Consider the following 22375-nt stretch of genomic DNA (forward strand, 5'->3'; position numbering starts at 1 on the left):
AGTGGCTGCAATTGGATCACTTTCCTGACAACATTTTCCAGAAAAACAAAAACGAAATCTTTGCGCACCGATAAAACCTGTAGCCTATTTTTTTTGTTCCCAAGTATTGCATAACTAATCATTTGATGTAGCCTTCTATCAGAGGCTTATCTTCATGTGTCTCATAAGGGGATGAACCCAACATTGAGGACATCTGACAGCTACTGTCACAGGGAATCAGAGTGCTTTCATGCTGCTCTAAGAATGCCCAGGCAGTGGAGAAGCATTATTAGATAATCTCACACTGGCCAAATGTGAGAAAAGAAAAAGAAAGGGATAGGGGGGGGAATCCAAATAATCACGAATCGCTCCAGCTGAATGGATTGAGGTGCTCTTGATATAACAACCTCTAAATAAATTGCAACCTTTTTCTTTTCTTTTTTTTTTAAACAAGGGCGGAAAAAACCCAACTTCTCAGCATGTGCACACATTTTGCTAGGTGTGAGGTGAAAAGTGCTGGGGAGCATGTGGCTGTTTGACAACATGGAACCTTGAGTAGGCTGGGGGGGGGGATCCCTTCATCTCACACCATGCCTTACGCTAGCAGAGAGCTGAAGTAGGTAACTGGTACTAGGTCTATCAAACGCCTCAGCCACACGCTCACATTTACTCATAGTTCGGTTGTGGCTGAGAAAAGAAGCCGATTCGACTTCCTGAGCGAGCTCCCCCCCCCCCCCCCCCCCCCCCCCCCCCCCCCCGCACAAGCAACAGAGGAAGCCCCATACGTGATTCACAGACTCCGCCATCGAAAGACGACGAGCAGAGCTTTTGTTCCATCTGTCTCCATCGTCGTTATCGAAACGGTCGAGCAAGAACATGCGTCTTTTTGGCTGCTCCCTAATATACACTCGAATATGGCGTCATTACTGAAACCAGGCAAACGTTTAGGTGGGAGGTAGCAGGGATGACGGTCTCACAAACTCTGATGCTTGTGATGATGTCGATCGGTGGGGCCTCTCAACGACAGCTAGCAGAGGTTGAATTTGTCCAAAAGGTTTGTTTCGACCACGTCATACAATACGTGTTTGTGAGACGCCAGGAAGTAAGTATAGAAGGGATTTCCCACAGGGACAGTTAAAGGCTGATATTACATGACTCATCGTCGTCTGTAGATGGTATATCTCAGATATTCTTAACCCTTCTAAAATGAATGCCTTGTGGTTTTAGGGAGAATACAAAACTACAACCTGCCCTCACCTCACAAGTAACTCTGGAAAAAGGTGTATTTATTCATAGATAAATACATTCCTTAATGAGATTTTATGTTTTTGACACATTCAAATACATGATGTGCTATGGGTGGTTTGACACCATTTTCCAACTAGAATTAAGAACAATCAAAACAAACAAGCACTGTCTGCCTTCATTATACTCCCAGCATACCTGCGAGCAAATGGAAAGTTGAGGGCGGTACTAGTAGACACATTCCGAGGGCTGTCCAGGGGACTGCTTGCAGCTGAAAGAAACCAAAGATGATTACTGTGATTACAACAAATTGAAACCCATAATAATAAGTAATGAAGGGAGGCAATTATATAAACTTGCTGCTGATATATTTTTTTTAAGGTTACTCCAATGTGCTTGTAGCCAAATTTAATAATCTAAATTTGACAACAAAAAAAGAGACCAAATAAACTCACTTTGGAGTGAATTTCTTTGTAGATCTATTTCAAGGGGTCACAGTAGGCCTCCTAAGCAACAACACCGGCAATTACCGATGTCTTTATTAGGTATGCCTTTGGTACAACCTGCACTGCTTTAACAGAACACTGGGAGCTACAGTTTGGTGCTGCCTGCAACGCGTCTTACCAGTATGGACGGACAGAGGAGACAGAGGCCTGGACAGAGAGGGAGAAGGTGTCCCAACACCGAGGCTCTTCCTGTTACTGCTGCGGCAGCTATGGGAACAAAAAACGGAAGTGAGTCACCTGCGCCAGCAAACACTGACACCATTAGGATAGGTGGTTGAAACATTGCCCAGGCACAAGCGTTCCGTCGACATTTGAATCACAGATACTGCCTTGCAAGTAAGCGGCAGTGCTACAAACATAAGAAATATTGCAGCAATGATCGCGAATCAATTCTAAAAAGAAAGCAGTAATGCAAAGTCAGTGGTTAGAAAGCATCCCCATCTGTCCTTCTGTGTGGGGGGGGGGGGGGGGGGGCACACAAAGCTGATATAACACAACCGCTGCCCTGATTCAGTGCATCATAATTCCTGGTGATATCAGAGATGCAGAGCCATGTTACAGGAGTGTGTTGTTGACATGCTAAGCTGGTAAACCAAAGACAATTGAGACTGATGTATCTAGGTCACAGATGAGACTAGAAATTATTGACTGTTCCAGAGCAAGACAGATTATTACAAAAAACTAAAACAAAACACCTTATCTCTGGCTCCTGAAAAACATATCCTGATGAAGGCAAGACAGACTGGAGGACATTGACAGCTGTGTAAAAATGTACATGGCTGTCAATGTCATCTGAGGAGATGCCACTGCCCATTAATCCATGGTCATCTTTTCCTAACCCTGTTTTACAGGCATCAGTGTCAGCCTGGTGTGTCTCACTGCCATGGTGTCTTACTGTCTGTCGGGAAAATGTGTATTAGCTCATTAAAACAACAATAGATGAATGAACCAATGGCAATAGACCAGACAGACACTTTCAGCAAACACGAAATTTAGCTCTTATTTATTATGTTTCAGAAATGAGCTGATTAATGTAGTGTAAACTCTTGATTTCGCATTCAACACTTAACTTATTACAAACATGAATCCAATCCCGCGTCGTGGCCAAGGCCTAGCCCTTGACGTTACAAGCTTGTAGTTACTACCATCCAATTTGTTCGTAGCCTACCAACATGTCGTCAATCATTCAATGGCAAATGAATACCTTACACTGCCTTCAGAAACGATTAATAGTTAAAAGGCATGTTGTTATCTGATTCCATTGCATTGTATTTGGATTTAAATACCAGAGCAACTGGCTACGTTTATGTCACTCAAACAAAAAATATTAAGGAGTATCACACACTGGCTGCTAGTGCTACCACGCAGAAGCCAAGGAGCTTCAGTTCGGAAGTAAGGCATCGCAAGCTAACTTCACAACAACATAGAAAACAGAACTACCTACAGTAGTTAGTTTGCTACCATAGTAGAGATGCTAACTGTACATCATATAACGCTAGTCTAAGCATTTCCGAAAGTTCCCCCAAATTATATTACTTACAGTGCTTTCGTATACTCAGAAAGAAATCATGTCCAAATACAGACGTCTCCGGGCTATTTCCATATAACAACGTCAGTGATTCTCCTATCAGATTCAGAGACCTGCCGCCCTTACTAGCACTAAATTATAGCCAGCCTTAGTTTATACGGTCTTAAACAGAGACTACCCTTACTATATGTACAGCTAAGTACAAAAATGTGATGTCTTACCTTTTAGACCGTTTAAGCATCGCCCCGGTAACAAAATGAGACTTGTAGCTTGGCAATGCGGTCCAGTGGCTTGGATCCGACATACTGTAGTGCTATTTGTTTAGAATGCTAACATATATTCCGTTCTAAGAGAAAAGCGAGAACATTATTGTTCTTAAAATGAAATTTCCATCTAGCTAGAATCCATGAATATAACTGAAGTCCCTTGTAGACCCTCCATCGCCGTGGCAGTCTTTGTGTTCCTTCCCAGACTCCGACCCCACGTTAGCTAGCTTCACAACTTGTGTGAGTGAGTAGCTGGCCAGCTAGCAGCAGGCTAGTTTCACTCAACCTCATTCAAACAGGCTCCCAGTTGAAGCAGGCTCTCGTCATTTCTGTAGCTAAAAGTTGTCCGCTCAAAGTAATCAGCTATCCAACTACTCCTACAGCTCCCTGGCTACATCTTTTAAGTGAGAGAGATCTTGGCGACCAGACAATTCATACGCACTGCCGAAGCGCGCTTTGATTGACTAGCTTCCATAGAAACACTCCCTCAGCTCGCTCTCATTGGGGTGTTGTTGTGACGAAGGATAACCTTCCCCAACCGACGTCGTTGGGACCTACCACAGAATGGGAACGGCGCAACCTTCCCAGCTCTCTTGAATTTGGTTTATTCCAATGAAATGTGACAATGTAACAAATCAATTAACGAAGGCTAGCCATGCAGTGGTAATCAGAAGACTTCTAGAATTGCAAGTGCTCTGGAAAAGGTTATGACCAAGACTGAGGAAAATGTCGGTTGAACGGTTCATTATTCAGACTAAATTGTGCCACCAACAATATGAACGGCTTGCTTTGCTGAAAAGTGTTGCAATTATACTCAAATGCAAGTTAACAAAACAAAAACTTAAACTGAGCTTTGTAGAATCAGAAACAACATTTCAAAACCATAATTCAATTAGCAGTAGACCATAGGCTATGCACAACACAAAATTTGCCCTATGTTACCTCTAACTCATACCCCATCTCACCCTTTGTTGGCCAGTATGCCATCAGGGCAACTAGGATTGTCTTCTCATGGCAACAACAAGAGACTTCTTATGTCCCTCTATACATCCACCTACTCTGATTTCCCTTGGTACTGCCAGGCATGTTTATACACAAGCGTAGGACCCCCTTCTTAGTCTCAACGCTCATGCATATCCTTCAGGGTCTATAAAGTGAATCCGTTAGATTTCTCCATTAAAACACACTTGTAGAAACAGTCCTTGACACATTGTGATATAGATGAGTGAAATGTGTCTTATGATGTCCACAAGTGTAGGAAGCACTTGATAGCAAGGCTCAGGTCTTACGTGATCATGCCAGCCACTCACAAATTAATTAACACTTCTCCTCTGAGAGGAACTCTGCAGCACAAATAATTTACTCTGTAGACTTTTTTTTATCGTTGTTGTTATTGAAAAAGAATGCCATCCATCTAAGAGGGGCTTATTTAAGTGGTGCTGGTCATACTCACACCTACACAAGGTCATACACAACACAAAATGAACCTTGATAAGAAAACAGCTCATTGCAATTGGGTGGATTTTTTCCAGGTGAATTTCTTTCCGTAGGGCTCACAAGGTGAGCAGCAACTGTGTTTAGCTGTGCTTAAACTGCTATTTACTATCATACTGCAGAGGCTTTGACATCATGTTCTGCCACTAGTAAGTTCCACTATTACAGGGAAACATAGTATAGGGCCTATATGTGACCATAGAAAAAGGATTAAAATGAGAACTAAGAATGTAATAATATCCACAGTACTCTGCACCACAGGAGTGGTATCTCTTGATCCAGAAAACAAATTAATATCTCTATCAATAACTATTTAGACTTAGACATAAGACATAAATGTCTTCATCTGTAATACAGAAAAATAAAATGCTATATGCTGCTTCCGTTTTCAGGATTATTTCCAATACTTCCACCGCTTTGATGTTGCCAAGCAACCCACATAGGCTGGGAAAGACAGCATGTGTGATTTGTGATTTGGACCAAAAGTCATAAACCCTCAAAACGACAAATAATGTCCTTAATAGCCCTATTTCCATTAAGTGCTTGGCATTTGGCAACATGTAAATCTCAATATTAAATTTAACAACATAGGACATAGCAATTTTTAAGTTGATGACCATCCTATTCTTTTCGGTGTTTCAATCAATCTTTAAGTCAAATTTCCTAGTACCTAGTCCTTTTCAACTCATACCGGATTCGGATGTGAGAGCTGTTTCCTTACCTCCAGGGATGTAGGGTTTGTAAGGGACTGCAGGGGCTGCAGGGGCTGCATGGGCTCAGAAGAGTTGGGCTCTGGAATGTGGGTGACAAACTGTAAGGCAAGATACGGGTCACATGGGTCAGTGGGCTGCCTCAGCATTTTCGTGTTGCCTATAAACTTCTGACCAACCCCCTCGATGTACCACTTTCATCGGCTGGCATTAATGGTTTTGTGCTAGACACCCTGTAACTGTTTGCTTGTGGCAAGACAGCAGCTGTTTTGGTGAACTGTTTTGGGGGAAGTAATGGATTTCATTTACATGGTAGTTGGGGAGTCAAGTGGCTGAGCGGTTAGGGAGTCGGGCTAGTAATCTGTAAGTCGATTCCCAGCCGTGCCAAATGACGTTGTGTCCTTGGGCAAGGCACTTCACGCTACTTGCCTCGGGGGAATGTCCCTGTACCTACTGTAAGTCGCTCTGGATAAGAGCATCTGCTAAATGACTAAATGTAAATATAATCAGTAGCAAATTATGTCAATGTTGTTAAAGGGTATACAGGTTCATATAACCTTTCTAAGAACTGGTTATGAATGACTTGGTTAGGTTTCAAGCTTATTAGACTTATCTTGCATTCTTGATGTGTTTGTTTTGAGTACAAACCCAACCTACAGCTATCTACGGTTTATTTTAAATTTATGGTAAATAATCTTTAATTCTGTCAAGTATTTTAGTCCATGAAAACTTAAGAAGCCTATGGTGGAAAAAAACATGAACATAGCTGAAGATAAACACATTTTTCCTTTACGATTTGTCTATTCAGCTATATTGTAATATATCAGCTGAATTGTATAAATTGCTGATCCAGCTTGAAAATTCACTATTGATTTCAATGCAGAGTTCTGTGTCTTGCTTCATTGCAGCACAATGTTAATAGTTAGTTGTTCAGATGCTGGCGCAGAACACAGCATCGGTTACCGTAGCAAAGACATGAGCGTGTTGTCATAGTAATCCAGAGAGGTTGAAAAACAACTCCTTGTGTGAAGACACTGCACCATGCTGTCTCATAATGAGGGTTAGAAAGACCTATCACAATTCACTAAATCCTCATTAGACCACCGCATCTTCTCAATAACCCCTACAAATGCATATTATCACATATATTGTAATGTTTGGGTTAGGGTTAGCTGCCATGACTGTGAATAACCCAAACCCTTAGATTTCACACCAACGTCCTAACCTCCATCGCTGCTTGCTTGTACTGAAGTGGATTATTTGTGGGCTCCAATATTATGCATTCTGCACCAAAAACAATGGGTCATTGCACTCCAGCAAATGATCCATGGGAAAACACAGATAGCTCTGAAACGCTCCTACGCTTTATGGATCAACGTCTAGTGGGCAAGCAAGAACCAGGCTCCTGGCTATACTGTGGGAAAGGAGAGTGGGCGGGATGAGACAGGAATCACAACGCTTGTTGGAAACGGCCACACAACAATGAGTGACGAGTTGCATGACTCAAGAGAGCATGTAACTTAAACTGGAAATGCTATTAAATTACTATAAAATGCTTTTAATCACAAGTCCAGACTATAGGTATTTTTCTAAGGTCACACACAAACTGCATAGCATGGTGCTCTTCATTCCATCAACCAATAAGAAAATAAATGTTCGCAACTGGTTTTCAACGCCACAAGCAGCTTTTACAAATATATTTGCAAAAATCCACATAATGCACGAATAAATAACCCAAACCTTGCCTACAATGCACAATGAATATTTCAAGTCCAATAGTGTGACTCAGTGGAAGTGCTTTTAACAGTAAACAAAACCCCATAAATCAAGATGTAGGCCTACTATAAACTAAACTAAATGTTTACTCCATGAAAACTTGAGAAGGGTTAGTGAAAAAACATGCACACGTAGCTTTGTCATTTCCAACTTTGTGCGTCATTGATATTTGTCTGCGATTTTGAACTATCGACACACCTGTAGCTTTTCAGACTTTCTAAAATGCCTTTCTCTTCTTGGTAAACGTCACCATGACATTTTGTATATATCGATTATAGTTGGCTACATTATTATTTAAGATGCCAGAATGCTATGCGAATACACTTCGCCTGGTTGTTTACGAAGCTGCATCTCAACATCAAAACCAGCCATCTCATGAAGTGTATTTCCTTTCCAAACCTACGTAGCCTACAATGAGCAAACACGAATAAGCAATACAAGCATATCCATTAAACAAACGTAAACTTACTCCAGAGTAAGGGATGGGATTTTCAATTTGTCTCTCCTTGACTTCATCGTTTCACGACTCCTGCCTAAGGGATCCCAGTTAACTTCAGTTGTCACGGCGCGGCACGAGTAATAATATCAGGGTCGATTCTGCTGTCATTCATTGTACGCTTGGAACTAAAATTAACTGTCAACAAGCTATCGTTTGACTCTAACTTTAGCATTTCCCTGCTAACTAACAACACCGCATGTCGGGAAAGCATTCCGTTCGGTTAGGGATTTGTAAACCCGAGCGCTTGTCGGGATTCAGGTATCTTCATCTCAAGAAGCATAGGCGAACAACTAGCGCAGAACCAGCGCTGAGTGACTGAGGCGTTGGAATGGTCACCACTCCCATGTGATTACCGGGGGTGAGGAAATAGAGGGTGTCGATTATGTCTATCATACTGCACGGGTTAATTCTTAATTACTGGCAGCAAAAATATAAAATAACAAAGATGAATGCTTGAACATAAAGCAAGTTTTAAAAAGCAATAAGGCTACTTTGGTTTCAAAGTATTTGTCTGAAATTAATTTCAGACAGATGAGATGCTCACTTGACAGACAGACAGATACAATAGATATAAATGGATAGATAGATGGTGTGTGAGTGTGTGCCAGGATGATAATTTGACCTCGAGGCCTTGATAGGTCCAAAAAAACATTTACTGCAAGGACTCAGCAGACTTGATCATGTGTAGCCTAAATAGTTAATATTAAAGAACTACCCCCCATGATTTAGCCTACCTACTCAGCTCTCTGACTCTGAGCATGGTTGCATTAGGATTTCAAATTATATTGCCAGTTTTTTTACGCATACATATTCAACACATAAATACAAAAAAAAGGGGTTTCCCTGGTCATGCTTTGGTGGAGTTTTGTGTAACTAGGTGTAACTGAACAGCAGAGAAGAACAGGCTCCTCAGTTACCATGGAGACGAGGACTTACCTTCGCCTCTCTCTTGTCTGGTGCAGTCTTTTGTGCATCTGTGTCATCTCGGATGCACATTTGGTCACGCAAAATGTAGGCTACTCCACATCAAACTGTCAGTTATGTTATGATAAGTGTTCATCCTTTGCTATGCATCCTAAGAATAAGCATTTTTAAGTTCAAAAACGCCATACTCTGTTAGGCAACCTTGAACCAGTGTAATAAGCAAACCCACATTTTCCAGTGTCTCATTATAGCCATGATGCGCTTCTTTGACGCCAGACTGACGCCACCTGTTGGAAAACTGAACATTCTACACAGTTGGAATTCGTCTACAGAAAGTAGTTCAGTCAGAACGTTTGAATAGACAAAGATAACCTGTGCAGAGCAATGTAAATAGGAAAAAGAAAAATACTCAGGATCTTAGTCATTTCAGAGAAATGGGAAATGGAATCACAATTTGAGGATGTAGGGCAGGAGGAGGTTGTAATCCTTTAGCCCAAGTTCTCTTTCTCTAAAACCAATGCTTAATGTTGACATTTAGACATCATTTAACATATCTTAAAATGTCACAGTTTTTCTGTTTTGAAGTACACTTTCAAATCACAAAAATCCTAATTTACAAATGTACATACATTGTACGTATGTATGTACAATGTATGTTCTTTTTATATCAAAATCAAATTGGTTAATATAATAATCCTACTCTCAAATCTTCTTTGCTGGTTACGTTTTCAGTATTTTAAGGTGTTTACAGCAGAACGAGAGGCAACAAGGTCAAAAGTTCCGTTGGCCATTGATTTTCTCAAAAGATGCAATTCGAACAACAACAACATTTCTCTGAGCTCAGCATTGTGCAGTCCCCTCCCCAGTTGTGGTCTGAGGTTGTGAGTCAGTTTGCAATGCTCCTGTTACCTGACAGAGAACGTGAAACGCGTTGACATTTCTTACCCGGCTGTCAACTTTACAAGAAAGGCAAGTGAAACTCACTTTACCCAGTACTCATGGAGTTGATGATGTCAATGTGTAAAGGCAGAGTCTGATTGTCGTGAGCCTGTCTACTTGGTGTCTTCCTGTCTTCGACGGCACTCATGACCACCTATCTGGATACTTTTTACTTACATTTATTCTTTCACCATGGGCCTGTTGAAAGGGTGTACGAGTAGAGGAGTTGTGACACTGATTATAGTGCTTGTTATGATCAACAAAAGCACAGGTATTGTATGAATACATTTCTTATCTGTCACATCTCTGTAGCTGTCTGTGGTTTTCTAGGTATTCTGCAGAGCTTATCTGTCTTAGACATATACACACAGTAGTGTTAGAGAGATGACACTTCTTGAGAAGTGTTACATGAAAAGGAAGCTTTTGGTTATCTTATCAGGGCAGTATGGTTTTCACAAGTAGAAGCTCTGTGTGTTGTAGTGTTACTGCACCGTGTTTGTGTGTGTGTGCGTGTGTGTGTGTGTGTGTGTGTGAAAGCATATTTTCATGTAATGTAGAACCATTCATTTGTATTTCACCATGTTTTAAGATTGACACTGTTTAATATTACACAAATTCCACTAACATTTGAACTAGATCCTTTGAAGTAATAGCAAAGTGTACAGAAATACATATCGATGGATTAATTATCGATTCTCAAAAAACTGATTTCCACTTTAAAGGAGCAACTTGCGAACTGTCCTCTGGTCCTCAGTGCTTCAAAAGAAACTCAGAGGAGAGTAATGAAAGTTATAGATGTGAATGGAGTTCCTCTGAATCTATGAAGAATGCAACCTATAAGCTTACCATACAGTGAGTTAAAGCAAACTACAATTGAGTGATTCTAAAACATTCCACTACAGTATGCAGTGTACTCTAAATCAATACATCTGAAATGTTAAAATGAAAACGAAATTGTAACTTTTCAGAACGTTTGACGGAGTAGGGGATCCATTTGAGGATATCAAACATAACTATAAAGAAGTCGCTAGTGAATTTGTAATCACGCAACGGGAAGTGGGAATATGGGTAGAGGCTCATTTGGAAGGCCAGAGCTGTGAATCACCCAAAACCATGGCTGTACTTAATGAGACAGGTACGTTTACAACTTAAGTAACCGGTTGATATTCGTCATCCACACAATTTCATAGCCATTTGAAAGTCTTTTTTTTCAGCATAGCAGAAGAAGAAAGGTATGTTGGACTTACGAGCAGTGGCACACATACACACCTGCAGGAAGTGAAACACCTGGGAGAACACACGCGTGTGACGAAGGAGCTTCAGTTCAAAACACTGAAGGATATGACCTCACTGCTGTTTTCTTCTCTCTCTCTCTCTCTCTCTCTCTCTCTCTCTCTCTCTCTCTCTCTCTCGCTCTCTCTCTCTCTCTCTCTCTCTCTCTCTCTCTCTCTCTCTCTCTCTCTCTCTCTCTCTCCCTCTCTCCCTCTCTCCCTCTCCCTCTCTCTCTCTCTCTTTCTAGTAAAATATCTACCTCCCAAGAACGTGAGAATTGAATGGTCCTCAAACTCTGTCACACTCAAATGGGACGGAGAAAAGAGCAAAACGGTTATAATAGATGTCCAGTTCAGAAGAATGGACGATCCTTTGGCAGCATGGGAAAATGTAAGACATTGTTTCTTACAATTTCGGGGTAGGGACAATACTAACCTTGTAATTGTTACTCTATTTGTAACTTTGTCTTTTATTCTACTTTCGTGTATTTTTCAATGCTGTTGGTCCAGAAAACGATACAGACTAATTCTTCAAACGATATGAAAGGTGTGTTCCTTCTTGTTACCCTAAAAGTTGCTGTCGGGGCTGCATGAAGGTCCTTTATTCCAATTAAAATGTGCTTCTAATACAGTACTGCTACATAGCTGTGGTAAGGCACAGGTATTCAGCATACAAAAACTATAACTTGTTCTACATGACGGCAGTATAATTTGTGTTTACAGTCAAGGTCACCCTGGAGAATCTTCAGCATCAGTCAGCATACCAGGTGCGAATCAGACAGAAGCCCAAGCATGTTAAAACTCCATTGTGGAGCGACTGGACCCCTCCTCTGGATGTCCCTTCTGGTGAGTTAGCTAGTTTGTTATGTTCTCGAATCAATTATTAATTCCGATACAATACAATGGGCAATCTCAACCATTGAGATGTGCACTTTTCAAATTGTGTCTGTGTTGTGCTTGCTACCATTGTTTTACCGATATACAGAGGTTTTGATCCTTCTTTGATTAAATTTCATTTCTGTCATTCTGTTCTCTTAAACACCCTGCCAATAAATGTCCAAAATGATCAAGGTTGGGAGTTAGTTTTACTTAAGTTATTTCCAGTACAATCTACTGATACATGATCTACTAACAAAATGTATCAAGTAAATGCCTTTGCTGGATATAGTTTAACTTGAATTAGGACGTATTGTTTTATCTATTGATCTTTAATCTTTAATATTAGTAGTCTAGTAATTAATGAATTTATTAGTGATGAGTAATTAAGTTAATGTGTCTCTCTTGGATGCAGAAATAAAACATCCACCTGAAGTCAACTGGACAGAGCAGGACAACAATGGTTCAAGATTACTAAAGCTAACATGGGATGTAAGTTCATATGGTGCTATTACATAGTCGAAAAGAGATCCAGAGACAGATGGACATTGTTTTTCAAGAGACCAGTGTTTACACCACTTCAATTGGGTTCCAGTCTGATCTCTACTACATTGTTCACCAGGCAAAACAGTACCATCCTTCTGCTGGAAGAGTGACTTATAATTTGTCTATCCATGATGAGCCTTGCCGGAAGAAGAAGAATCACATTCATCACATTAATGCCTCTGAGTTTACAACTACTGTGACCTACTCTGCTGTCGACGTTTCCATTTTTGCTTTCAATATCGTGGGGAGAACACCTTCAACAGCTCTCCTAGTCCCAGCCATACATAAGAAAAGTAAGTGTGTATGTGTGATGTGTCTAATCCGGATGAGTGGTGCTTTCAATAAACATCCAATAAACTGTGTGTGTTATTCTCATACACCCGAAGTCTAACTGTAACTTTATTCCCACTAGCATGTTTTAATAACACACCTACCAAAGGGCATGGGAAGGCTTGTCTGGAGTGGTACAAGCTAACAGACAGAGAAACAGGACCAGAACGTGTCAACATCCCAACTCAAACACTCAATACCACAAAAGGTATTATAACAGTCTTTGGCATAAATCCATGAATGTCCATAAACCTGCTTTACTGTATGTGGACTACTGAAATGAGCATTGAAGGTCCAGGAAGAGTAAGACTAAGAAAACTATATGAAGTCCAGGAAGACTAAGACTAAGAAAACTATGACAATAATAATGTTTAATGTAACTGGCTCCTCTCACATGGCTCCCCCCAGTTGAAATGGTCTAGAACAGCCCCTGCTACCATTAACATTATTGATCCGCTCTCTTTGGGAGTCCACTTGGTAGCTCCCGTTAGATGGATAGTGAACAGACAGAAAAAAAGGACACAAACCAAAAGGGAAAGGGAGGCCAAAATGCAAACTATAAACTCCTAAACGTTAACTCCCCCCCCCCCCCCCCCCCCCCCCCCCCCCCCTCTCTCTCTCTCTCTCTCTCTCTTTCTTTTCCTTTTTCCTCCTCTCTTACACATTGTGACTCAGCCGTATGAAAAACTGTTGTTGTTTGCTGCTTTGATTCCAACAGACAGGTGTGAAAGCATTAACCTCGTTTTTTTTCCTGGGATGGAAGATTATGTTCGCTACTATTACTTGAGACACAGCTGTCACAAGAAGAAACGACAAACCACTGCATGGTGTACCATTTATAAGCAAGAGGGTGGTAAGCAATTACATGGAGCACTAACGCTAGATAAAGAAGAAAAAAAACAGTTTATTTTACCATGATGTTCACTTCATAAACGGATATAATATTGTGAAAGAATATTATAGAGAAATGATAATATTATTACCATAACCTCATTATAAGTTCATGAGGATTTATGATATCCCTTGTAACATTTCTTTTTCAGCCCCAACTAAGGCACCACTGGAATTCAATGCTGTTGATGTAACATACAATTCTGCTGTGCTAAATTGGAAACCTATTCCTGTACCAGACCTGCAAGGCTTCTTAAAACACTATGAAATCTGTATCACAGCCAACATCAATCAAAAAGGTAGGACCAATAAATACATTTATAATTTGTCTGTTTGGCACCTGCAAAGCAATGGTGCGTTTGACATAAACCTTAAGATGACATAGCACATACAGTTACTATGACATATACAGGTATTAATATGCTTCTCTTTTTTATTAGATTGCAAAATTGTGTCAGAATCACACACTGAGTACACTCTTGAGAAACTGACACCTGAGTCCCTTTATAACATCAGTGTTGCTGGAGTGACAGTCATTGGTTCAGGACCCAAAGCCAATGTTAGTTTCAAGACTGTGTCTGATCCTTTTACTGGTAAAATTCTTATTCACTTACACTAGAATGTAAGCATAACATATAGAATTCTTCTGTTGTGGAATCTTTCACAATGCACATAAAACAAAGAATAACAATGTTTTTTTCTCAAATAAGTCTGGATGATAGTTTTTTGCATGATTCCTGTCCTCATCGCCACAATAATGGTCTCATTTCTTGCCAACAGGTGAGATCTCTTTTCTTAATGTACTACAATATAAACAAATTGTTAAAACTGTGTTTTGTCAAAAATGTTTATGCAATTAAAGGCATTTCAAAGTTCTAAAATCATAACTTTATTCTTAGACTTAAAATAAAGTTTTGGTCATCAGTACCTGCTCCAGTACTGAGGCAAGATGGCTGTGAAAAAAAAAGACAGGTATGGAATTCATTTAGTGTTTTCTGAACTTATTCCTACGTTGGAACTATATATTTTTCTAATGTTGTAATGTCCATGGTTCATGATGTTCTTAATGTGTTATACAGTTATAGAAACAATGCACTTGCTGAGCATGCAAAGATAAAGAAAAACTTCCCCCACAAGCAGTCACCACAAGCAGTCACCACAAACAAACTTTCCCTGCATTTAACAGTGCTTCGCTGAATTTGTGTGTTCGACCTTTGCATCAAAGAAAAAATTAATCGTTTACCAATCATGACGTCTCTTGATGATCTTCCAAGATTCATCAAATGACACATGTCGATGTTTAGGGTGCACACAACAGTTGACAATAACTGGGGGCTGGGGGGGGATATGTTTGTATCGATGCACCTTAATGGAAATGTCCCCTTCAATTTTTACGTCTCAACAGAACTTGTTGGAGGTGACAGAGAAGGTGGATGAACTCAGCCTTCAAAAGTGGAATCCACATGACCCCCAGATCCCCAACCAGGAGAAGCTCACTATACTGGATGTGTGTGAGATAGATGAGGGTGAAGATGATGGAGAACAGGGCAGTCTGGGGGAACTGGGAACCCCAGATGCCTGTGTACCTTTAAGTCCAGATTATAAAAGCCAAGTTCTAAGCGATTTGGGAGACCTTGAAACAACCGATACCAACGAAGAAGAAAATGACTGTGAGGCTGTCATTCTGATGTACAGAGATGGTTTGGTTTTTGACATGAAAGCAAACTCCACCGAAGATTTGGGGACAGAATTGTCGACATAGTGTGCCCACAGAAGGACTTCACTGTGGTCACATGCTCATTCCTCCAGAGTGTTCACTTTGGTTTGAGGTATTACATTACAGAATTTACACAAACGTCATGCATGTAACTTTTAACCTAATTCTAGGATATAGAAAAATTGTACTTCACAACTTCACAGTAAAGTATGCATATAAATGCTTCACCTATCTGTGGGAATCTGTAACATGTAATATGTAGTCAACTGCAGAAAAGGTTTTTGTGCTTGAGTGTTCATACAGAACACCAATAGACAGTGTCAAGTCAGAAATAAGAGGAGTGAAACTGATGAGTGAAACTGAGGTGTGTGCACAGCAGGAGACAGGAAATGGCAACAAAGACCTAAAAAGTCATACAAGCTTGTTTCTTTTTTTTACACAGTATTGCTTACTCATACAGATAGAACATTTTATGTATTTCATGTTGTCCTACTTTGAAGAAATAGGCTGCTTAAGTAATATGCAAATGTAACAACAGGGTTTTGGGCTTTCATGGCCTTTTTCTTTCAAACTTTTTAAATGTTGATTATTTGAATTAAGGTTACTTTCAATTTGAATAAACACATTTTTTATAGAAAGTCCCCACATAAGGTGACACCTCAGCTCACAGCAAGGAGATCATGTGTTGGGTTTCCTCTGCAAAATAATTCCAACAGACAAACATAAAGAACAGATCGGTCTCCTGGCCAGGACCTGGGTGAGCACTTGAACGTGGGCCTCGGACATCGTTAATATGGCTGCCCTCTGAGGAAAGATAACAGTTCGGGAAAAAAGCAAGGGAAATACTTTTTTCAGTGTACACAGAGTGTTCAGTTTCTTCTTTTGTTTATCTGCACACAAAACAAGATATGATCACACTTCCGCACCACAGATTGGGAGCTTGATAATACCACATTGTGAGGTAAAATTCAGATCAATATTTACATGTATTCATTTAGCAGACTTACAGTAAGTACAGGGACATTTCCCTTGAGACAAGTAGGGTGAAGTGCCTTGCCCAAGGACACAACGTAATTTTGCACAGCCAAGAATCGAACCGGCAACCTTCTGATTCCGAGCCCGATTCCCTAACCGCTCAGCCCCAATATTGTCAAATCCTTTAGATTACAATGATTCCCATTCACCATGCAGTCAGACTACAAAGCTAAAGAATAGGACTTAGTAAATGTTATGACCTAAATGACAGCAAAATAATCTTTCTGGCAAAAAGTGAAACACGAGGATTAAGGGCCGCTGCTGTGGATTAAATAATTGTTACATAACAATTGCATCATAATGGCCACACTTGGATACAAACGCGGATACAAACATTGACAGTTTGTGTCAATCTGGTAGTCTAAAGTCACCTCCCATGTGATCAGTGTGCACCATCAATTCCAGATGAGCAGACACGATTGGGTTGAACTTGGAACACCAAAAACCATCTGGATAAAACAACTGGTGAGGCAAAAGGCCCCTGCAAATGTTATCTAAACAAGTTATACTGTCAACCGAAGTTTAACCGGACTAGTCACCTGATTTGTGTTTTACACAAGGGAGATGATTTGTCTGGCATCCAGATTTTTGTTGTGTGCGTGTTTTCAAAAGGGCCTACAAAAATGCAGTTTCATTGCCACTCGCTCTCGGACCAGGTGGGAAACTAAGGATGAGCAGAGGTGAGAGATGCTGGAAAGCTACCGCTATCATCTTAACATTGGGTCATTATGGGCCATCAAAATGGTCCTTTGACATACTAATCACGTGTTCAGCTTCAAGGTAATCCATGCATGTGTATTGGTATAATGTTATATTGCCAAACACTCACATGTGGGTCTCAGTGTTTTGTGTCATTCGTGGTGTATTTACACAGCATGTCCTTCCAAATGTGTTTTATTGCCATCTGTATGATAGTGTCGCTACTACGATCTACCACTGTTTTACAACTCAAGAGTCCAGCCTAGTGGTGAAAAGCATGTAGCGAGTCAAACGTGTTTACGTACAGGGTCACCCTTTCACACGACGGCGTCACATCTGGTGCGTGCAGAAGTCATTTTGGGAATGCGGTATCAGGAAAAAGCAGCGGTATTCACTTATAGCTTTGTAATCGACAGGCTTAATGCGTTTATATAGTCATGAATGGGGCAATTATGCCTTCGACCTTAAGGTGATACACTTAAAAATGCCCTATGTGTATCGCACTGTGTTAGAAGATGGCGGAGTCGGATGGTGGGGATGTCGCCTCGAATCGTCCGCAGAACAGGTGAGGATATCTCGGGTGATGCGAATCGAATAGACAAGCAAGTTCTTGGTTAACAAGTCAATGTTATAGGCTTCACGTGTATTTATTTTTTGAGTTAATCACAGCCTGCGGACATAGTTTACTTGCAGTGAGTGTGATCATTAATTTTCAGTAGCATTAGAATTCGCCTTCGGATACAGTTCAAAACGATTTCAAGGATATGACATGTAATGCCACATTGTATAGGCCCACTATAAGTATACATCTTCCAATACTAGTTCACAAATGGTCGTTTCTGTTATCGTCACAGTTACCTGTTCATCGTTAGGTAGGTTTACATTTCTCGCTGGCTATAGTTGCCCGAGTGGCCTGGACTGTCGGAGGTGAGACCCTGGGAACTTAGGCAGATGCAACGCAACACTTTGTACAGCCTTGGACATTGTCCCCATTGCCTGCGACCAATGGCTGCGTGTTAAGTCTACGTAATACATTTGCTAACCAGTAATTATTAAATTTACAAAAGTCAATAAACTTCACATCAAACAGCCTAAACTTTAACAAACAAGATGAGTCTTGCTTATAATAATAATAATTATAACATATATTTTCTTTTCTTCAGATGTTTGACTTAAACAAAACTGCAGTCACCTTAGATCTATTAACAAGGTCAGGTGTTCACTTAGAAAAATGGAAACAGAGTGCAGTGGTAAAGAATTAGGCTCATATCTCTTCGTCCCCATGGATTACCCTAAGATAGTTGTGTGCTGAATACAAAGGGCATTTCTTTCCACGAGACAGATGAATAATTCAAGAGAAAAGAGAGTTGAGAGGAAAGCTGTGATGCAGCTGACGGGAAAGGACTGGATAAAGAGCACACTATTTTCAGAGATGACTCTTAAGCTATCTCATATTGGTAAAATAAAACCTGTTTGTACTCTGAAAGTGATAGCTGTTTCCTCTTACAGTATGGCTAACAAGAATGGCACACTGCGTTGCACATTCTCAGCCCCGAGCCATAGTGCTACTTTGCTGCAGGGTTTGTCCGTCTTGCGGGACCAAGGGCAGCTTCTGGACGTAGTGTTGGCTATCAACGAGGAGCGTTTCCAAGTCCACAAGGCAGTGCTGGCATCCTGCAGTGACTACTTCAGGTGGGTTGGCCAAAGGACACTCCCGTAATGCTCAAAATAGTTTTGTTTTGGTTCAATATTCCAAGCTAGCATTTTTCTGAATGTTAAGATGCACTGATATAACAGACTGGGACTTAAAATGACAGTTGAAACATTTAAGTGGTAAAGTAGCAAGTGCTTGATTAGTGTAGGAATGTTGATTTCACAAGGTTAAAGGAGTTTGACAGTGTTACAGTATATGCAAGTATGCTGTTGCAGTGTACAAAAGACTAATTCCATGAAGGTATAACAGAAGTGTGATTATTATGTGTGCAAAGATGTGCGTGAAAGTTAGCTTATGTGTTGAATCTTTTATATTGCTCTGAACTTTTACTATATATATTTATATAGGTTACACGTTTAACTGTTTCCTGAACCGTTTTCTTCAATATGTTTTTCAGAGCTATGTTCACAGGAGGTATGAGGGAGTCAAACCAGGACACCATTGAGCTGAAAGGCTTGTCAGCTCGAGGGCTGAAACACATAATTGATTTTGCTTACAGTGCAGAGGTCATTTTAGATCTGGACTGCATTCAGGATGTTCTAGGGGCAGCGGTTTTCCTCCAGATGGTCCCAGTAGTGGAGCTCTGTGAGGAGTTTCTCAAGTCAGCCATGAGTGTGGAAACCTGCTTGAACATTGGCCAAATGGCCACTACCTTCAACCTCTCCTCTCTCAAGGAGTCTGTGGACACCTTCACATTCCGGCACTTTCTACAGATCGCAGAGGAGGACGACTTCCTCCACATCCCAATGGAGCGCCTGGTTTTCTTCCTGCAGAGCAACAAGCTGAAGAACTGTGGCGAGATCGACCTTTTCCACGCCGCCATCCGTTGGCTGCAGCACGACGACGCCCGTCGAGCCAAAGCCAATCAGGTGCTCTGCCATGTGCGCTTCCCCCTCATGCGCTCCTCAGAGCTGGTGGACAGCGTCCAGACAGTAGACATCATGGTGGAGGATGTGCTATGCAGACAGTATCTCCTGGAGGCCTTCAACTATCAGATCCTCCCCTTCCGTCAGCATGAGATGCAGTCTGCACGAACCCTGATCCGCTCCGACGTCATGTCGCTGATCACCTTCGGAGGCACGCCCTACACGGACAACGACCGCACTGTGAGCAGCAAGGTGTACTACCTACCAGAAATCTCCTCCCGACAGTTCAAAGAGTTGGCAGAAATGGAGACGGGATGCAGCCATGCTTGCGTCTCGGTGCTTGACAACTTTGTCTACGTGGTCGGCGGTCAGCACTTGCAGTACCGTAGCGGGGAAGGTGCGGTGGACATCTGCTTCCGCTATGACCCGCACCTCAGCCAATGGCTGCGCATCCAGCCCATGCAAGAGGGACGGATCCAGTTCCAGCTCAATATGCTGCAGGGACGACTCTACGCCACTGGGGGGCGCAATCGATCCGGCAGCCTGTCTTCCGTCGAATGCTACTGCCCCAAGAAGAACGAGTGGACTTACGTAGAGCCACTGAAACGCAGAATTTGGGGCCATGCTGGAACTTCCTGTGGAGAGAGGCTCTACATCTCAGGGGGCTATGGTGTGTCGGTGGATGATAAGAAAACATTGCATTGTTACGACCCCGCGACCGACCAGTGGGACTTCAGAACCCCCATGAACGAGCCGAGAGTGCTCCACGCCATGATAAGCGCCAAAGACCGCGTTTATGCCTTGGGGGGTCGCATGGATCACGTTGACCGCTGCTTCGATGTACTGGCAGTTGAGTATTACATTCCAGAGAATGATCAGTGGACTACAGTTAGCCCCATGCGCGCAGGGCAATCAGAAGCAGGCTGCTGCTTACTGGATAAAAAAATCTACATTGTGGGAGGGTACAACTGGCACCTGAACAATGTGACAAGCATTGTGCAGGTTTACAACACAGAGACCGATGAGTGGGAGAGGGATCTGCATTTCCCAGAGTCCTTTGCGGGGACTGCGTGTACACCAATAATACTACGACAAACCACCACCCAACGTTAATCCTCAAGCACTTGGACCATGACTGGATATTGTGCATTCCTAGTGCTTACTGATCCGTTGTTCAATAGAAATGTGGAACTCTACATATACTATTGTAATCTCTGTGGTAATCCTGATTTGATGTGTGTGTGTTTGAAAGAATGACTGCAAATAGGAAGTATGTTATTTTGCTATATACACATTCTGTTTTCATTTCCTTTAGTTTGTGGTCCATGTACAATGTTATCATGAGCTGTTTTTAAGACCAGGACTTATATAAATATGAATGTAGCCTTTAAACTGAGGTTGAGGTATAGTCAATCCTTAAAGATTGAAGTGAGAAGGAGAGAGTGAAATATCAAAGGTTTTTGAGTTTCAGTGAGCCATTAAGTACAAAGTTGTTTTCCATGGTGAAAAATAATTTATGACCACAATGATTGTATAGGACCTGGAGCATCTGGTTGCATGCTTGTTTTTTTTCTCCGTGTTTTGAAATGTTGTATTTTATGCTTTTACTCCATGAATGTCTCAATACTAACCTGTCTGTCAACTTATATATGCGTAACTCAGTGGAGGCCAACAACTGTTAATTTAAAATTTAAAATGCACTTTTGCTAGACAGTTTAAAAAGAGAAGGGGGATTGTGGAACAGAAACATCCAAATCAGCATTTTTGCAACATAACACAAGTTTTCCATTGATATAATTGTAATAAATACGTTCATGGATTTACATACACAGAAATACAACATTTGATTTGTCATTGAGCTTTCTGTTCTTTTTACTTCACATTGAAACGTAATAGAATATTCAACCTTGGTGGCCATTGAAAATACAATTTATCTCCCATGGCAGCTAAATCCCTCCACTAATCATCCTTCAACCCGAGCAATTATTGTCCCTTACTTAAACACAAATTTTGCTTAGTCAAAGACCGTGGAAACCATTTGGGTGACGGTTTGGGTTGTTCTTGTCTTTCTTGTACATGTAGCTCAACTGGAAATGTGTTTGGATCGCAAGTTTTAGAAAGTATGTTTTTTGTATCATAAATTTGGAGGCTGAAAAGGTAAGACATGTAAGAGGAGTGTGGGAGAGAAGGGAAATCAACTCTTATTTAAGTTCCTTTTCCCCCACTAGAACGATAAGTGAATGTTTTCACAAATGTATCTCTCAGTACAGTGAGACATTAAAATATACTTGAGGTTACTATTTTACAGTACAAATCCAAGCTAAGAATACAGGTTTTGATTTTAAGTACACGACAATTAACTGACTACCTACATGTGCACCTGTTGAACAAATGTCACCTGTTTGCCTTAGTGTAAGTGTTTTTGTGAAATGTTGTCTTTCCAAATCAGAAGCACAATGTCAATTGATAATGTGGGGCATTATCAATTGAATCCACTGTCATCAAATGGGGAATGTAGACTTTTGTGTACCTGTATGTCTAACTTGAATTAAAGGTGTAATGTG

The 22375-nt window shown here is 41.1% G+C and overlaps 3 protein-coding genes across 5 annotated transcripts in view; 2 read left to right on the forward strand and 1 right to left on the reverse strand.

The window, feature by feature from the left end:
• LOC124487880 (microtubule-associated serine/threonine-protein kinase 3-like) overlaps nt 1-9317 on the reverse strand; it is a 27990-nt gene extending 18673 nt beyond the window's left edge. Inside the window, exons 1-4 of one of the 2 annotated variants that reach the window (XM_047050252.1) lie at nt 7974-9317; nt 5740-5829; nt 1849-1937; nt 1423-1495 (exon numbers count right to left, since the gene is read on the reverse strand). In XM_047050252.1, the coding sequence (XP_046906208.1) occupies nt 1423-1495; nt 1849-1937; nt 5740-5829; nt 7974-8020 (299 nt within the window). In that variant the 5' untranslated portion in view covers nt 8021-9317. Of the gene's footprint in view, nt 1-1422; nt 1496-1848; nt 1938-3479; nt 4774-5739; nt 5830-7973 lie in introns of those variants that run through there. The other variant, XM_047050253.1, reaches the window with a different exon arrangement.
• Nucleotides 9318-9707: 390 nt separating this feature from the next.
• On the forward strand, nt 9708-16159 carry il12rb1 (interleukin 12 receptor subunit beta 1). 2 transcript variants are annotated; one of them, XM_047050254.1, is made up of 15 exons: nt 9708-10137; nt 10589-10718; nt 10835-11001; nt 11386-11528; nt 11648-11684; nt 11861-11983; nt 12429-12505; nt 12636-12852; nt 12972-13097; nt 13608-13742; nt 13933-14079; nt 14221-14373; nt 14491-14560; nt 14680-14752; nt 15186-16159. In XM_047050254.1, the coding sequence occupies exons 1-15, from the start codon at nt 10059-10061 to the stop codon at nt 15540-15542; spliced, it is 2034 nt and encodes a 677-aa protein (XP_046906210.1). In that variant the 5' UTR covers nt 9708-10058; the 3' UTR covers nt 15543-16159. The 2 variants fall into 2 exon arrangements, with proteins under 2 accessions (XP_046906210.1, XP_046906211.1); XM_047050255.1 differs by having other exon boundaries at nt 9709-10137; nt 10621-10718.
• A 1390-nt stretch (nt 16160-17549) lies between these two features.
• On the forward strand, nt 17550-22362 carry klhl26 (kelch-like family member 26). Its single transcript, XM_047050256.1, has 3 exons — nt 17550-17796; nt 18741-18923; nt 19343-22362. The coding sequence occupies exons 1-3, from the start codon at nt 17747-17749 to the stop codon at nt 20922-20924; spliced, it is 1815 nt and encodes a 604-aa protein (XP_046906212.1). The 5' UTR covers nt 17550-17746; the 3' UTR covers nt 20925-22362.
• The last annotated feature ends 13 nt before the right edge of the window (nt 22363-22375 follow it).

The sequence above is a fragment of the Hypomesus transpacificus genome, unplaced genomic scaffold (assembly GCF_021917145.1).
Source record: "Hypomesus transpacificus isolate Combined female unplaced genomic scaffold, fHypTra1 scaffold_107, whole genome shotgun sequence".
Lineage (NCBI taxonomy): Eukaryota > Metazoa > Chordata > Actinopteri > Osmeriformes > Osmeridae > Hypomesus > Hypomesus transpacificus.

Coding starts and splice junctions, on each gene's coding strand:
- il12rb1 (XM_047050254.1), top strand. CDS start 10,059: ATGGGCCTGTTGAAAGGGTGTACGAGTAGAGGAGTTGTGACACTGATT. Junction 12,853..12,971: donor CCCAGCCATACATAAGAAAA/GTAAGTGTGTAT, acceptor TATTCCCACTAG/CATGTTTTAATAACACACCT. Junction 13,743..13,932: donor CATTTATAAGCAAGAGGGTG/GTAAGCAATTAC, acceptor TTTCTTTTTCAG/CCCCAACTAAGGCACCACTG.
- klhl26 (XM_047050256.1), top strand. CDS start 17,747: ATGGCGGAGTCGGATGGTGGGGATGTCGCCTCGAATCGTCCGCAGAAC. Junction 17,797..18,740: donor TCGAATCGTCCGCAGAACAG/GTGAGGATATCT, acceptor TTCCTCTTACAG/TATGGCTAACAAGAATGGCA. Junction 18,924..19,342: donor TCCTGCAGTGACTACTTCAG/GTGGGTTGGCCA, acceptor TATGTTTTTCAG/AGCTATGTTCACAGGAGGTA.